This window comes from Centropristis striata, chromosome 2, assembly GCF_030273125.1.
Source record: "Centropristis striata isolate RG_2023a ecotype Rhode Island chromosome 2, C.striata_1.0, whole genome shotgun sequence".
NCBI classification, from domain to species: domain Eukaryota; kingdom Metazoa; phylum Chordata; class Actinopteri; order Perciformes; family Serranidae; genus Centropristis; species Centropristis striata.
Window position 1 is genome coordinate 31,652,830 of NC_081518.1, and position 18,067 is coordinate 31,670,896.

At 39.3% G+C, this 18,067-nt stretch overlaps 2 protein-coding genes across 2 annotated transcripts in view; both read right to left on the reverse strand.

The window, feature by feature from the left end:
• The window catches only part of ush2a (Usher syndrome 2A (autosomal recessive, mild)), a 271,031-nt gene that overhangs the window by 47,088 nt on the left and 205,876 nt on the right, over positions 1–18,067 (reverse strand). Inside the window, exons 70-74 of the mRNA XM_059348990.1 lie at positions 17,619–17,776; positions 15,286–15,444; positions 14,734–14,896; positions 11,478–11,695; positions 11,249–11,385 (exon numbers count right to left, since the gene is read on the reverse strand). Of these exons, the coding sequence (XP_059204973.1) occupies positions 11,249–11,385; positions 11,478–11,695; positions 14,734–14,896; positions 15,286–15,444; positions 17,619–17,776 (835 nt within the window). The remainder of the gene's footprint in view (positions 1–11,248; positions 11,386–11,477; positions 11,696–14,733; positions 14,897–15,285; positions 15,445–17,618; positions 17,777–18,067) is intronic.
• On the reverse strand, positions 898–9,270 carry LOC131984098 (histone-lysine N-methyltransferase set-1-like). Its single transcript, XM_059348979.1, has 6 exons — positions 8,875–9,270; positions 6,707–6,787; positions 5,256–5,402; positions 4,955–5,114; positions 1,970–2,162; positions 898–1,558 (listed from the first exon to the last, which is right to left on the reverse strand). Exons 3-6 carry the CDS (start codon positions 5,392–5,394, stop codon positions 1,286–1,288), a joined length of 765 nt encoding a protein of 254 aa, XP_059204962.1. The 5' UTR covers positions 5,395–5,402; positions 6,707–6,787; positions 8,875–9,270; the 3' UTR covers positions 898–1,285.

The window sequence follows — 18,067 nt, forward strand, 5'->3', positions numbered from 1 at the left end:
GCCAAAGGGTGAGCTGCTAGAAGAGTTGATAATTATGTGAGTGTAAGTACATTGAAGAACTTGTCATGTGACTGATAATGACTTTTGTTCAGATCTAAGTTGAGTGGTTAAATTATGAGTTGGTGTGGTCTACCTCCCAAGATGTAGGTGTACATAAGGATTAGAACTAGCTTTGTACATGGGGGAAATAGCATTTTTAAGAAAGCATGTGTGAGTTTGTGTTTTAAAGGACAACATCCTCATACAGAGGTGTAAAATCAGTTGAACTCTGTTTGTCTTTGTTGTTGCAAAGTCACATACCTTATTTACACTGGGGGACAATGGTTCAACAGGAACCACAGACTGATGGCTGCCATTCAAGTTGTCATCCACTGATGGTGCGGTCGGAGGAGACATGTAAATCTGCACATCAACAAAGGGATAGAAATTACACACACTCTGCCCACAAACTAGCATGGATATACAAATGATTGAAGCCCCATTGATCCGTTTTGTAAGGCAGGATGTTGGCTGTCCAGTGTATAAAGCTAGTGTAAGATAGATGCATACTTTGAGGTCCAAATATCAGGAAGAATGATCCATTATAAATGTGAACACTGTTTGTGGATCAAACTGTAACGATGGCTGACATGTTCCTCTAAAAGGTAAACTTGCTGAGGCACCAATACAAAAGACTGTCTATACAACTGGGGACATTTTACACACATACACACATTTTGGCTCGACCAAAATGGGGACACTCACAATTTTGGACCCCCTCATCATCTATGCATAAGACTGTCCATACAACTGGGGACATTTTACACACATACACCCATTCTGACTCCATCAAAACGGGGACACAGATGATTGGACGCTCCAGCAATCATGTATATGTATATATAAGCCACTAATAACTATTTTTCTCACTACAAACACCTACACACATACTATCTGAGCCAAACTCAGGACAGAGAGACAAGTCAGCACAGACAATTGTTACTTGGGCAAGAGAAACACATTGGATTACAATGTGAGCTCATACATCCACTGATCAGGTGGTGACCTCAGCGTAAACCAAGGGACAAAACAAAGTGATGAACCATGATCAATAGGTAACAGTTCACATTAGCATGCAGCTTGAACATTGTAGATTTCATGGATTCAGGAGCAGGCCAAAGGGTGAGCTGCTAGAAGAGTTGATAATTATGTGAGTGTAAGTACATTGAAGAACTTGTCATGTGACTGATAACGACTTTTGTTCACATCTGAGTTGAGTCTTGGTTAAATTATGAGTTGGTGTGGTCTACCTCCCAAGATGTAGGTGTACATAAGGATTAGAACTAGCTTTGTACATGGGGGAAATAGCATTTTTAAGAAAGCATGTGTGAGTTTGTGTTTTAAAGGACAACATCCTCATACAGAGGTGTAAAATCAGTTGAACTCTGTTTGTCTTTGTTGTTGCAAAGTCACATACCTTATTTACACTGGGGGACAATGGTTCAACAGGAACCACAGACTGATGGCTGCCATTCAAGTTGTCATCCACTGATGGTGTGGTCGGAGGAGACATGTAAATCTGCACATCAACAAAGGGATAGAAATTACACACACTCTGCCCACAAACTAGCATGGATATACAAATGATTGAAGCCCCATTGATCCGTTTTGTAAGGCAGGATGTTGGCTGTCCAGTGTATAAAGCTAGTGTAAGATAGATGCATACTTTGAGGTCCAAATATCAGAGGAAGAATGATGCATTATAAATGTGAACACTGTTTGTGGATCAAACTGTAACGATGGCTGACATGTTCCTCTAAAAAGGTAAACTTGCTGAGGCACCAATACAAAAGACTGTCTATACAACTGGGGACATTTAACACACATACACACATTCTGGCTCAACCAAAATGGGGACACTCACGTGACAAATCATTTTACAGACACCTGTTGCATTTCACATTAGAAAAAAAAAGACGAGTTATCATACCTGTTTGCGCCAAGGCCAGTCTGAATCTCCATAATTGTACGTAACCTCTTCCCCTGGCATTATGTCTCTAATAGCAAAGAGACAGAGGTGCGGCATGTTCTCCACTTGAATTGTCTGTACTTTGCAGTTTGGATTTTTGTGCTCATCGTTCACCAGTCTCCCAAGTGACTGGTCCTCCAGAGATGCATCAAGACTATTTAGGAAATAATGCACAATTAATTCAGAACGAAAATTATTCTGTATTTAATCTGGATATAGTGTTGAATAGTGTAATTTTAAATAAAACCACAAAAGGATTGGATTAGTCTCTGTGGTTGTAGTCACATGTATAAAAGTCAGTACTGACTCACTGCAGTTTGTTAGAAGCTCAATTGTAAGAGAACTATTAGTAGATCATGTCTGTGTTTGAAATCACACACTAGTGTACTGCCTACTGCATGCTCAATTTGTATGTACATCATACTGCCTACACAATGAACAGTTTAATATGTAAATACTAACAGACTGTTGTTACTGTATACTTCTAAATATATTCAAGCAAAAAGGTCATATGTGACGCGTTTCATCAAAATCAGTCGGAAGTTGCAGCCGCCCGTTCTTGTAAAAACACGTTTAAACATGAAAAAAGTGATTTAGGGCTGTTTTGGGGTTTTATGCGTTTTGAATAAATAAAGCCTCAGCTTTAAGACAATGTTAACATTAATACGACATTCAAATGATAAGTATAGTTTTTAAGTTCTTAAACGTAACGTTGTCAGAAAGTTTTTCGCGGCACACAGACAGGCTGGATGACGTGGTTCAGATAGTGGTGAAGATCGCTGGCTTAACTAGATGGATTAATGTGAGGAGAACATTGCAAAACTTTTCACAGTCTACATGTGATGATAACTGGACAGAGTTAATTATGGACTATTTCACTGCACCGGTAGGTGAGGAGACGAGGAGAGAGAGACAGCGGGACCTCCGACTAGGACGCGGACGGTCCGGCTAACGTTAGCCAAGATAATGCCGGAGAGAATGAGTTGGAGGAAGATGTTGCGCTCATGGATGAGCCGATGGTAGCACACAAACTATCTAAAGGAGGACAATGTTAAAGAGACTGCGATAGCTCGGGGGTACAAGTGGAGCCGCAAACTTCACAACAGCGGGCCTGCTAGCTGCTGTTCACCGGAGGAGACGTGAGAAGACGTGACCTAGTTAAAGAGATGACTGATGGTAAGTTCTTATAGTGGTTATAGCTAATAATCCTCTTTTTCTCTGTTAGTAAGGGCTAATAAAATCACTAGAGCAGGCTAAGAAAGCAGCTAATCATGCTGTGTGATAACTATAGTGTGTGTAACGTTAGTCCAGGTGTGGGCGTGTCAGGTGTGTGTCTCAGATGTCTACTGTCTCCTATAAATTACTTTTATTAACATAATGAGGAAAATCAGTGTTTCATTCACTCAAAAAATAGTTGTTTCTGAACATAATCCAGGCAGTGATTACCTTATCACCACACAACTGAGGCTAATTATTTAACAGTAATATACAAAAATCATTTGTAGGAGACAGGTTTGCTGTGAGACACAAAGGTGAGGAGATCTTTAGGCTATAACACAATAAACAGCCTAAAGTATGGTTAATGTATAGTAAAAGTATTGTTTAACAGATCTGATATGGTGAATCATAAACTGAATATGTTATGTTTCTGAATATGGGGCTGTATTAAATCCTGTGCTGCAGTCTGTCTATCAGTGAATGATCATATTGAAGCAATAATACAGAAATGATCAGGCCTCATTCAACAATGATTCAATGTAATTTAGCCAGCCCAAAAGGTTTGTGATGACTGTATTTTTTATTAATGCTATCTTATTTTATAGATGAAAACATTTGGTCCATCTTGTGAAGCTCCATACGACTCTGAGAGGATGTAGTGTGAGAAGCAGCAACACCAGAGGACTGCCTGCTTCCTTGATGCATGTTACAGTTTAATTATGAAATAATAATGAATAAATATGAAATAATATAAAATATATTCTGTATTATTATTATATTAAAAGGGCCATTGTCTGTATATATATTTTTACTTGTATGGATATGCACTTGTAAGTAACTGTAAGTACATGTGTGCACGTGGCTCGATATTTAATATTTTATAAATACTCTTAATATAAATATTTTTAAAGTATTATTATATTTAAATACCCATCATATATTCTGTATTACATCATATGTACAGTATATTTGTTCATATTTTATCATTTTCTTTAAAGCACTTTTTCTCAAAACTAACGTTTGATAACAGTTGAACTTTGGATGAGCATATCTCATGGAATATTTGGCGTAGAAACATAATGTTGGTATTGACATGAAGCTAAGAGCCTCCTCTTTACAGACACATCGCAAAATGTGTTTCTGGGTCAATGTGACTCATATTGATGGAGCAGGTCACATATGACTGCATCACATGAATGATGGCTGGTCTGACACAACGCCCGGTTCTCACATCTCCAAAACATTGTAGCAAATTTCTAACAGGTGTTGTTCGTATATACTGGCCACGTGTTGGGAATCTAAATGGCTACTTTTTGACTCCCCAAAAATCGAAACCTAATAGTGATAGTAATGGCATTAAGCTTGGATCTAAAACTCTGCCTCTCTGGACGATGAAGAGATGCACTGCATTGTGGGGCAGATGAGTATGTACAGAAAGCCCCCACAGCATGCTCAGGAACTCAGTTAGGCACAAACTGTGTTTAACAGAGGCAAAGCTATCAAGTCTTAGGCAAAACATAGACTACTTTGTGTAGTGTTTATTAAACATCTAGAGTATTGAGTTACTGTGCCACAGTGACTGTGACTTTCACAGACTTTTAATATAGTAGAAACATAGGAGGATTATTGAAAAGAGACGGATGTGGAGAAACACCTCTAACTTTCTGAGCTTAAATTACAATTGAACATTATTACAAAATACAGCTGCAAAAATGTAGTGATACGTACCACCAAGACTTCCCTTTCCACTGGAAATCAAATAGATATGTTGCCTCAGTCTCACTGTAGGTCTCCAAGACAGGAGGGCTGTCTGGAGGAAAAAGTTTCCCTCTGTATTCTAATACAAAATCTCCTTTGATGAAAGGTATTGAAGCAAAAACGCCTCGCCCTTTAAGAGAAAATGAAAAACAAGTATGTTAATGTTATGTTTATAAATCAACCAGGCCAGTGGTCCATCTTTCACACTGAAGCTCATATTTCAGCAAAATTAATAATGAATGAAAAGAATACAAGGCAGATGAAGACTGACCTTTGTAAGAGTTCACTAATACCTCCCGAAGACCCGCTTTGTCGGTTTTAAGTCTGATGTGCTTTTCTGCATCATGACATGGTTTGATCCGAACCCTCCTTTTAGGAGGATTCTGAGAACTGCATCTCCCATCAGCCATTGTGTAATCTGTTTAGATAATAAGAGTTTTATGTATCATATTTTTATTGACTACCCAATTCAAGTGATACTCCAACAATTTATAACAAAATTATACCTACTTATTTTAACGGACTACATGTAAAACTATTTGACTTCACATACACAGAGTATATATTTGTCAAGGTTCATAAAGACCAGGACAAGTCACATTCAAGGATGTTCAAGTCAATTATTGTAAAAATTCATCACAAATATGCAAATGTATCTGTATGCAATACAATGCAGGGCTTTTACTTCAGAAACTGTCCCAATGTTTAAATGTAAAGTGAATTCAGTCATTTTCTTCTTAACACATTAAATAGGTCATAAATGTATTTCTCAACAATGTGTAAAAAGCATTTCAACCATTCAGATTTGAATTGTGGAGCTAGGCTTCACAAACTGTGTTTCAACATTTCTGTCAGGATTTAGTGGGCGGGTCTGAAAATCACCGCCGTTGATTAGCATAAACCTGCCCCTGCTGCTGTAGAGGCCTAAATACATTCAGCGCAGTGTGTGAAACATGCTGCTTAACAAATACTAATGCATAAGAATTCAGCACCAAATGCAGCCATCACATTTAAATGCTCCTCCTGTAAATGTTTTACAGGAGGAGGATTTTTTAAACAGCTGTTCTATTGTATCTATTGCATTTTTTTGTCCTTTCAATTTTATTTTAGCAAAGCCTGTCTTTACTCTCCAAAATAATCAAGCATCTACACAACTTTTCATTACATGCTTTTTTTTCCTTATTATTTCAAGTAAACCTTTTATATATCCGGACTGCTGAGAGGACCTTCACAGCTTCTCTCAGTCTCCCGAGAGAGCCACGGGCTGTTAATAGCTAACAGGCTAACAGTTAGCTCTGTAGCAGGACAGTGTGTATGTGCTATCAGGCTAACCGTTAGCTGTGTATCGCGTGGTGAATGTGCAGGTCACAACGTGGCCACCGGAGTTTAATCAGGGGAAACCAATTAGCCTCCTAGCATAGCTCTGAGCAGCTCACGGCTCTGCTCCGCGTTCTAAAAATAGCTGGCACCGACAATTAAAGGTAACAAACGACTCCTAAAACTACAGTATAGGGATTATTATATTATTTTTAAGAGGCCTATTTTACACATTCTAAATATTATCCAGCAATATTTCAATGATTTTTCCCAAACCTTAGAGGATTTTATTTTTCAAATTTTTTTTAAGGACCTAGAAATTGCATTTTCAATTTCCATAACTTTTCCAGATTTTTCATGACAGTACGAACCCTGTCTACAGTCACTTCACACACACATAATTACCTGTCGTTGTTCACCTGACTCCATCTGTGCACTGTCATCAGCGCTGGCTCTGTCTGCTGCGCGTCTTTTGGATCATACCAACTATGGGAGTGGGGGAGGGGTGATTTTGAGGTGTGCTATATATAATGTTAGGGGAAAGTACATCGATTTAAAACATTGTTTATTACTACTACATATTAAAATCACATTTGTCAAAAGGGGGGGGGGGGGGACTATAGTAGGACATTTATTTAGTTTACATTCTAAGTCTCGGGTGGGACTTATCACTGACTAAATGAAGAGTTTCACCTGCTGCAAGATGCTTCTTAGACTCAGCCAAAATAGCCCGCTAACTTTCTCCCAGGCCAGAAGCTAACTGCATTACAGAACTGACTAGCAATACCTATGTTTGCTCTGATGTGATGCTATGAAGTGTGTATTTGCTAAGACACTGACAAAATTATGTCCATATCATGTCCAAAGTAGGGGGCCAATCACGGATCAGATTTCATGCGGCCCTCAGCTTAATTTTTATAATATATTATTTATGACCTGCTAGGATTTCAGATACTGTATGACTGAAGATTTGTCTGTTATTGTTGACATGATGAATCATCTGAAGCTTTAACCCTAGGGAGTCTAAGACAATTTTTCCTGTTTATTTCCGCCTGTTTTTTTTTTTATGTGTTAAATGCATGTATTTCTTCAACCCTTTGATGCAGAATAAAGTATTATACACCATTTTTTCAGGACTATCAGTGCTACCAAAATATATGGCTTCTGTCATATGTCACATGAATGTGCAAAAAGTTATATAACCATGAAGACAAAGGAATAAATGCAGAAATTTAATTTTAAAAAAAGAAAACAAATAAACACTCTACATTGTACAAAATCACATATATTTACAAATAAGTTGAGACGTTTTTCTCAAGAATAGCTCAACTGTGCTACACTTCAAAGCAATTCCTTCAACGTGTACTAGTGTTTTAGTGACATTTTGGAAAGTAAAACTAATTGTTGTTACTTATTTTACTGTAACAAATCAACTTTCAAACAATGAGAGAGCATCCATCCTGCTCCCTCTCCCCTGTGCGTCTCCATCCAGGCTGAGCGTCACACAGACAGACGTATGATGTCACATCCTGTTTATTTGTTCTTCACTTGTCTTATTATTGTAAACGCTACGCAAACAGTGCAGCTTTATGATAGCAGAATGGGATCAACGGCTTATTTATGGCGGAGGGCGTCTGTGAATCAGAGTGTGCCATTACACACGGCTCTGAGGGCCGGGGGGCTCTGAGGGCCGGGGGGCTCTGAGGGCCGGGGGGCTCTGAGGGGCCGGGGGGCTCTGAGGGCCGGGGGGCTCTGAGGGCCGGGGGGCTCTGAGGGCCGGGGGGCTCTGAGGGGCCGGGGGGCTCTGAGGGCCGGGGGGCTCTGAGGGCTGGGGGGCTCTGAGGGGCCGGGGGGCTCGCTTTGATTGGTCATTCTCCACCAGATGCACTGCTGAGACATCCTGTGGCTACCAGTTAGCGGCTAGCACCAAAACAACATTGTTTTATCGCGGAAATATGGATTATTATGCAAAGAATCGGATCAGACTAACTGCTGCAGTTATAATCTGTACTGACACTAAATATGACTTCGTTAGAGTGAAGAGACAGAGTGAAACGTGTTGAAGTTAAATGTTAACAGACTTTGCATTACTCAGAATAAATCATGTTTAAAATGAACATGAGGTTCAGATTTGTATCAGCTTCATTCAGTTTAACATGTTCATACAATTTATTCTGTTATCTGACTCCAGATCTGACAGAAAGAAGAATTGCTTTTTACATTTGTTCACATCTGATTGGCTTAGATTTGGTTACATTGTCATTTAAAAAAAAAAGATAATTGTTGCAATGATTATTACAGAACAGTGCATTTGTATGTAACTTTTATTGGTATTTTTTACTTTTTAAAATGTTACTATAGGCCCCCGGGCATTTTCACATTGTCAAAGTTTGGACACCCTTGCTCTATCAAGTACATGAGGATTGCAAGCAAGCGAACAAGTTTAGTTAAATATAAATGTTTAGTCTAACAATTTTCTGTGATCTAACATTTATTAAATCAATGTTTCAAACACATAATTGAAGAATGTAATCTATAAACCAAATTAAGAAATCTAATTATTGCAAACTCACCTAGACGTGTCACACCGTCCCACATGATGGAAGATCCGACTCTGTAGAGTGTTGACCTCCTGGAAACTCAGAATTCAAGATTTTCCGACGTCACTCAAATCTTCTTAGAGCTCTTAGAAAAAAACCTTCTTCGTGGATCGTCGTGAATCAGTTGACTGACATCAAATAATAAATCATCCACTAAAAATAATTTAAGTATATTTACCTGTATTTATTTCTAGTTATTCATACAGTACTTTCACACTAGTAAACTGTTCGTTATGTACAGTGCCTTGCAAAAGTATTCATACCCCTTGGATGTTTCACCCTTTTGTTGCTTTTACACATGAAATCATGGTCGATATAACTATATAATTATATAATTTAACTCTTTGATGCACAACATGGGTTTCTGTGCTCTATCGTTTGATATCAACTTATTTTATGATTGAATATTCTAAATATTCTTTAAATATCTTGTTTTTGATAACAACAGATAATTATTTTCATTTTGCTTCACATAATTTAAAAGTTTTTGTATTATTACATAGCTAACTACTTGGCTAAGTAGCTTGCTAAGCTAACTACTTAGCCAAGAAGTTAGTTAAGTAGTAAGCTTAGCGAGCTACTTAGCTAAATACTTAGCCAAGAAGTTAGCTTAACAAGCTACTTAGCTAAAAAATGGATATGGCTCATTTTTCACCCATGTTGTGTATTAGATTAGTAGTGACAGAATAAGGGATTTTATTCAAAAATTAATCAGGGAAAACATAAAAATTAGGATGTATGATGATCAAAAACAAACTAATTGAGGAAAACCTGGAATACTGAATGATGAATTATTGCAAAGATATAGAAAATAAAAATTCTGTCGGGTCACTTTAGACCCATGTTGTGCATGTATCACTTGAAAAACATCAACTGTACTCAGGTGATCTCCATTTCACTAACTGTGACACTGCTGCATCAACTAGCTGGAACTTTGTTGAATTAGGTCAGTTACTTTAAAGGGGATGAATACTTATGCAATAATTTATTTTACCTTATAGATTTTTTATAAATTGATACTATTTTGTAAAAATCTGTTTTCACTTTGATATTAAAGAGGGGTTTTTTTGCAAATTCTTTTTAAAAAAGGCCAAATTATATCGACCATGATTTCATGTGTAAAAGCAACAAAAGGGTGAAACATCCAAGGGGGATGAATACTTTTGCAAGCCACTGTAAATTGATATGCTACCAGTGTGATTAGGAAGCTGGTAAAACTGATTTATTTCCTCTATTTTACATCATTTCAGTTTATACTGAAGGGGGAAGGATGTATTTGTAGTCTATGCTAATATTAAATGATTTGTATTAGGCTTGTGAATGGAATATGTTTACCATTGTAAAAGGGACATAAAAAATGTATAATGACATCTGAATCATATTAATCACAAGTTAATAATATAAATATATTATATATTATATATTGGATTGCATTTTGCTTGGATGACAACCTTAAAAGCACCAGTTTTGTTATATTTAACAAGGAGAGGAGATACACTTTTATCAGAGAATTTATAGTGAAATCGGGGACATGTAGTTCACACACTTCCACTAGGGGGCAGTGTTCAAGATTATACACAGATTGAGCAGGGGGCGGGGGGAAGGGGGCTAAGTCACACACATTTATACACAAAATCTAAAATATGTAATTTTTGGGGACAGTGCTGATTTTAAGACAGAAATGCATGTTGGAGCATGTAGGTAATGAATATAATGAAATCTAATTGGGGACGGTAAATTTTGTCCCCAATTGCAACGGCGACCCCAATCAACTGGTGTGTATTCCAAAAAATGTCCCCAATTTTAACTTAAGTCAACGCACACATGTGTGTGTGTGTGTGTGTGTATGTATGTGTGTTTGGTTTGAGGGGGCTTGCTTATAGTTATTTTCTTTGCTTGGAGAATCAGGCATCGGGCTTGTGGGAAGGGCCCTGGAGAATACCAGGCCATGGGTAGTGGTGTGTGTGTGTGTGTGTGTGTGTGTGTGTGTGTGTCTTCAGGCCCCTCACTGGCAAACAGATGGCACCAACACCACAGGTAGGGTCCAAATTTCTTCACATGCATCACCAAATACAATAGACACACACACACACACACACACACACACACTATCTGTATATATATATTTATCTATCTATATATATGTTTATTTTTAATGTTTGGGGTAAAGCATCTACATTTCCAGGCTCGTTTGCATATGTGTGTTTTTGCATTTATGAGCAGTCTTATCAGCATATCAAATCCTCTGTGAAAGTGTCCAGCTCTGGCCAAACGAAAGAAAACAGCATGTGATTAAGGAGGAGACTGTCCTCACGGATAATGCATCTGTGTGTATGTGTGCATTTACCTCCACAGTGAGAGCAGTAACAGTCGTTGAGTTGAGCGTTGGGTCCTGTTGGTGCTTCTTGTAAACCAGTTTATAATGGGAAATGATACCTTTGGGCTGTCCTGGTTCACTCCATTTCAGGTGGACTGAGTATGCACCTGTCAAAGTACATTGCACATGGGACCATTACAAAGATTCAATACAAGAACACTTTAACCATACCTGATTTCATGTGTCTTGGTAAACTCACCAGCAGGTGTGACAGTGGGAGGGGCCATGTCTTGTGGTTCTGCCTGTAATGTCTGAGCTAAAGTCCATAGGCTCATTACTGAGCCTTTGGAGTTGTAGGAGTGAAGTCTGTACTGGAAGTAACTGAATGGTTGGAGGGCAGGGCTTGCATCAAAAAATTCAAGCGGCCCGCTGGACCAGATAAAAATCAGCAGCTCCTCCTCTGTACCTAGTGGACGCCTAAAACAGAATAAATACTTGGATCAGCCATTCATGAAAATACAATTCAATATATTTACCAGACCACAAAACTTTACAGGTGTGTAGCTTATATCAAAATGAAGGCCAAGTTCACAGACAGGTGTGGTCTGAGCAATGTCTCCAGATGTAGGGTGTAGGAAGTAAAGAGGGGGCCATATACTTGAAAAATCAACACAGTATTATTTTTCATTATTTTCAAGTTTTGAAGATTTTTAAATTAAAGTCCTTTTGCACCTGTGCCATTATGTTTTTCATGTATTTGCAATACATTCAAAGTATATTTTAATAATGTTTCAATAAATGTGTAGTATGCAAGAATGCTTTTGTGTCTTGAAACTAGGCACTTTGTTAGGAATTAAAATAAAAAATGTAACATCACGTCTTAAACATTGTGTGTAAGTCCCTGGGTGATGCAAGCACCCTGATGTCTTGGTAAGCCCCTTTGTCTGTGATTATTTGGGTTTCAGGTGTGAGTGTGTGAGAGAGATTTTCCTATTTTATCCAAGTCCCTGTCTGCCTGTGTCTGATCATGCCAGGTGTGTGTGTGTGTGTGTGTGTGTGTGTGTGTGTGTGTGTGTGTGTGAACTGCTATGCTAATGTGTGTTTCCTGAGGACTTAAAGGGCTTAGTCTGGTCTGACCCTGCATACAGATCACACACTCATTGGTCAACAAGCAGACCACGACCTTCAGCATGCATTAATACACACACGCGCAGATGCACATGTGCGAGCGCGCACACACACACACACACACACACACACACACACACACACATATGAGGGGCATTTTATGCCAGTGAACTATACCAAAACATGTGTACAGCGCCTATGCGATGACATCAAACCTCTAACGTGCGCATGTAAATTCCATTCACTTTCAATGGACAGACGAGCGTCACGCAGACGTTGCACACGCATTGTTACGCATACGCCTACATGGCGGCTGCGTGACGGGTGAACTACGCCTCAAATATGTAACATGAAGTGACTGTTAAGTACAATTCTACATGAGCGTACAGACACACGCTGTGTAGTGTGTGTGGAAATCAAATAGCGATGGGTCATTCGTGCCGTGCCACTAGTGAACGTAACGGACGCTTGTGTGCACGCTCGTCTCAATGTACAAATAATTATTTACTTTATGATGACAATTTTTGAGTTTAACAGCCGCTTTGCTTCACAATTCAAGCAGTCCATGTATTACCAAGAGAGACCGATGAGACGGTTTAGGCTATTTCAAGTCTACACGTCCACACGTTAAGGCGTCTGAATCGTCGGCTTTAGGAGAATAACACACACGCCTGTAACACGTGTACGCCTGTAACAGTATATCAGGGACTGTACCATTGGAGGAAGAAGCTGTGCGCATTTACGCACAAGGTTCACTGGATCATCAGGACCTGACAGTTATTCATTTTCTATGTTCTGCAGCATATCTACACAACTGTTACACACAGTCTCAGGTTCATACAGGATTGTTTATAAGAAAGCAGAACTTATAGATGAACCCCAAGCCCTAACAGAGCTGTCAGGATATTTTTATTGCACAACTTCAGCACGGCAGAACCAATAGAGGCTGTTTCTTTACCGTTTCACCACTCAGATGATTCAGATGGACACTTAAAAGTGACATTACATTACTGAAATAATGCACCCCCGCTGCCATGAAAAAAATATTGGGGCCAGGGAAGTCACAGAGGTTTCACGTGCATAGCTACGATGATCAGTGATGATCAATCTTTAGTATGGTATTGTATTGAATATTTAAATATTATGTAAAAAATATGGCCATGAAATTACATGCTTATGTTTTTGGATATTTTAATGACACAAAACTGGTTCAGTTGAGATGATGTAAGTGCTACAGTGGGGCCTTATATTTATAAGAAAGTATGCCAAAGTTGCGCAGTCTCACCCAACAATTCAACCTTAATTAAATACACAAAGAGTCTGAGGCCTAAGTCAGTTATCATTGCAAAACAAGGTCACTAAAACAGTGACACTGTGACAGCTGTATGATGAGCATCATGTACAGCACTACACATCAAACAAGCAAGACTGGATGTCCCGATAGCTCAATGGTAGAGGGCATTCCACTCGGGCTGAGTCCTTGTTGCAGTGGACCTGGGTTCGAGTCTGGCCCGTGGTACCTTTGCTGCATGACTTCTCCTTTGACTCCCCTTTCCATTCTCGCTGTCACTACCTTATAAAGCATGAAAATGCCCCCTATGCCCCCAATCTATCTATGATTTGATATTGGCAAACATACACTGGAAAAAAAACAATATTTGTAATGAACTAAAAGCTGTAGGCCAATTCAGGAAAAAAATGACACAAAAATGAATGATAAATAATATGACACTATCCATTGATGGGGGAATTTGAAATAATGTTGCTGTGTCATATTGTCACAACGTCCATAGCACCAGGGCCTGAGGCAATATTTATGTGTATCTAATAGCCGTTGTCATGATGCATCATTGTTATAATTTTTACGACACCGTTTTTACACCACTGCAAAACATCTTGGTTAGGTGGTCACGGTGGGTGGTTGAGTGTGCGAAGCATGTCACTTTGATACCATCTCCAGTCAGTGTTGGCTTCTTATTTTCTTGACGGCAATCTTCCCCTTACCTCAAATAAGTAGTTGTAGTTGCCATAACATAAACATAGAGGGGGACAGATCAGAAAATGTTGATGGAGTGGTTATAATGGTACTTCACATACAATTATGTTGATTTTTTTTTGTCTTTTTCCTCCTTAGATCTCAACCCATTCTTTTTGGTACAAGGTGAATGTGCCTACAGTAAAATCATGAAGGTGTGTGTGATGAAGTGTTTCCAGAACCTTGTTGAATCCATGTCTCTAAAAGTTCCACAGGAAAAAAGGGGACCAGTACCGGTAAACATGACTTGCACTGAGCAATGTCTCAGTGTTCTGCACAGGTAAAGCAAATTGCAATGTTTGTATCCGTGTATATCTACATTATATATGAGCTGCATGTGTGTGTATGTTACCTGTATATATGGTAGGATGTGATAAGTCCATTTGGTTTTTGTGGGGGTGACCAGCGAATCTCCAGGACACCTGGTCCAGTTGCCATTACCGTAGGGGGCAGCAGACCTTCTGGAACAGCCTCTAAAGTCCGAACAAAGACACCTTCTCCTACTCCACACCCATCTACCAGAAGCAAAACAGGGGCAATTTGTCACAAAAAACAAACATTTCTAGATAAATAAGATATATTTGTTTCTTTTACATGAATGAAAAAAATACATTTTCTATATGGGTGGGAGCACTTGTGCTGAGACGAGCCCAAAAAGCAATGGCTGCACTATTTAGAAAAGCAAGGCTGATCAGACTATTCATTCAACAATAACACATGGTGAAACATGTTGGTAAAACTATTATTTCTTCTTTCTTCTTTACATATTTACCTTTTACTTGAAAAAAAAACATCCAAGTGAAAGCCAAACAAATGGTGGGAGAGGGGTTTCCTTACGGCACACAACTTTCTTATTAAGGACAGTAGATCTTTCAAACTGATATCTGCAGAAACAAATACTTGCCAATTTGACAGGCCTGCACTCTGATGAAGTAGCTGGTGAATGGCTCTAGGCCTGTCACAGTGAGGTGTTGGGCTTGGCCAGCATGATACATTATGGCTCTGTCACTTCCTGGATTTAACAGGATGTTGTAGTTGACAGGCTGGCGGCTGTTTAGCTGAGCTGTGGAAAAGAACTCAGAGATAGTAAATGATAAATGGACTGCATTTGTGTAGTGCTTTTCTAGTCATAGCAACCACTCAAAGCACTTTTACACTACAGATCATGATTCACCCATTGGCACACACACATTCATACACTGATGGCCAAGGCTGCCCTACAAAGTGCTCATCAGTAAGCAGTAAGTTTAACATTCACACACACTCAAACACCAATGGGATGGTCATCAGGAGCAATTTGGGGTTTAGTATCTTGCCTCAGGATACTTTGACATGTAGACTGCTGTGGCCAGGGATCGAACCACCGACCTTCAGATAAGTGGGCACTCTACCATCTGAACAACAGGATTCGATTATCACGATTATTATAGGGTTTTTTTGCCTCTTCATGGTCAGAAAAGCATTTTTAAAAACAGCAGGACAACGTTTTTGAAATTGCAATTTCAATCAAATTGCAAAAACAAAAAAGGCACTTGATTGAGACAATTTTATGTAATGCACCATGCTCTCACAACCAGGCAACAACACACACAAATGTATACATACACAAACACCCACACAGATACACACACACACACACACCTAGACTTTGTTAATATTCTCACCGAGGTTTTTCCATAATTCAGGCCAACTGTATTGTGATGGGTTATTCAACATTCATGAACTCTGGATATCTCGAGAACGAACTGATTACCAGACAAATGAAAGACTTCAATTATTCACCCCCCAACTCACATATGCACACATGCACCTACACACACACACATACACACACACCTCTGACTTCAACACATGGAGGCTTTTATATGAGCACATTTTGGTTGCGTTAACACACTTTCACACAGTCTTCAAACACACACACACACACTGGGGTCATAATGCATCTCCCTTTGATCAGTATGTTGCACAGCCATAGAGGTTTAATCATCACTGTGATATTTAAGTTCTATTATTTACAACCAATCAGCTGCTTTGCCATCCTCTATTTCAAGCACATGATGCCAACAATTACAGATGCACACATGTACACTAACATACAGCAAAAACCTTGCTCACACACACACACACACACACACACACACACACACACACACACACACACACACACACACACACACACACACACACACACACACACACACACACACACACACACCAAGTTGGAGGAATTGATCCTAGAGTAAATGTCTTTTTAATAGCCATACGTCAGTGCTTTGGCAGTCAATGTATGCATAACAAGACACAAACACACATGCATGTACATACACACCGATAGACACACTATCAGAGAGTCAGGCATGCACACATACACACACAAGTCGAAAGCACTCCAGATTCTAGGCTCAGGGAGTTAACCAAGCGTGAGAACCCAGCCGATATTTCCTCACCTTTAAAATCAACCTGTAATGACGATAGAATAGGCCTGCCTATGGAAATGTCTCCAGTGACGTGCACACACACAAATGCACACACTCACACCCACGTATAAAGATGCATGCATAAACACAGACACAAATATACAGAAACAAAATACACACACACACCCACACACATCAAAGTGAAGTGTCTTTGCTAGTTGGCCCTATAAGCGGTTTCTGAGATAGGAAATCAGCCTAATGAGAGAGTAATAGTCAATGATAGATGGGTTAGGGCAGACAATCACTGCCCCATAAGCATGAAACTCAGCCCTGAGTGTATGCTCATATAAACCTGTGTGTATGTGTGTGTGTCCAGGTCTTGAGAGGCCAGAAGGTGAATGGAAAACTACTCAAGGCTTTTGTTCCAGTCTGACCCCTCTCTCTGTCTCCTCATATCAGAAGGAAAAGCAGTTTGCACAGAGGGAAAACTTCTCAGATTAATATGGGGTTTACATATATTTTACTCTTTCTTGTAGAGATGAATCCAATGAATGTGGCAACCCCGTTTAGTGATGCTTAGTGTTTCTTAGATTATCGGAAAAATATTTAAGATAGAAACTTATTTCCTGGGAAATAACTGTGTGGTAAGATACTGCAGTGGAAAGAGACACTGGTTCATAGTCATTCAAGTCATTATTCCCAATTCATAGTTTTGTTTACTAATGTTCAGAAACACATCTAATGGTCAGGGTGCAAAATTAACCATATCCATCCATCCATCCATCCATCCATCCATCCATCCATCCATCCAGTTACTCACCAGGACGGGTCCAGGCAAGAGAGATTGAGTACGGGCCCGACACTGTCACACTGTGGGGAGGTTGGACCCCAGTGGGGCACGAGACTGGTGTTTGTATAACGTATTTGTCACTCACACCAGTCCCACCCCCTGTACTGGCCTCCAGCTCATATACATAACTGAAGAGATGGTGGGATATAGAAGAGGGGTGTGGAGAAAGCAGCAAAGAGATAGCAGACGAGGGACACAGAGAAATGAGGGATCAAGGTAGAAGGAAAGAATATGAAGAAAGAAAGTGTTAATGGTACAGCTTCACAGGAACAGTAGTAAAGGATATATGTCAGGACCGAGTCGGGATCAGGGCTAACACAATCAAATAATGACAGGTAATTGTATTAATATATTGCAAATACATGCTAAAATGTAAAATCTTCACACTTTCAATAGTTTATTAATCAGTTCTCTCAATT

Excerpts from the sequence above, each read along its gene's own strand:
- LOC131984098 (XM_059348979.1), bottom strand. The coding sequence starts at position 5,394 with ATGGCTGATGGGAGATGCAGTTCTCAGAATCCTCCTAAAAGGAGGGTT. Across the intron at positions 5,115-5,255 it reads ATTAGTGAACTCTTACAAAG|GGCGAGGCGTTTTTGCTTCA; the intron begins GTCAGTCTTCAT and ends TTTCTCTTAAAG. Across the intron at positions 2,163-4,954 it reads TGGAAAGGGAAGTCTTGGTG|TCTTGATGCATCTCTGGAGG; the intron begins GTACGTATCACT and ends TTTCCTAAATAG.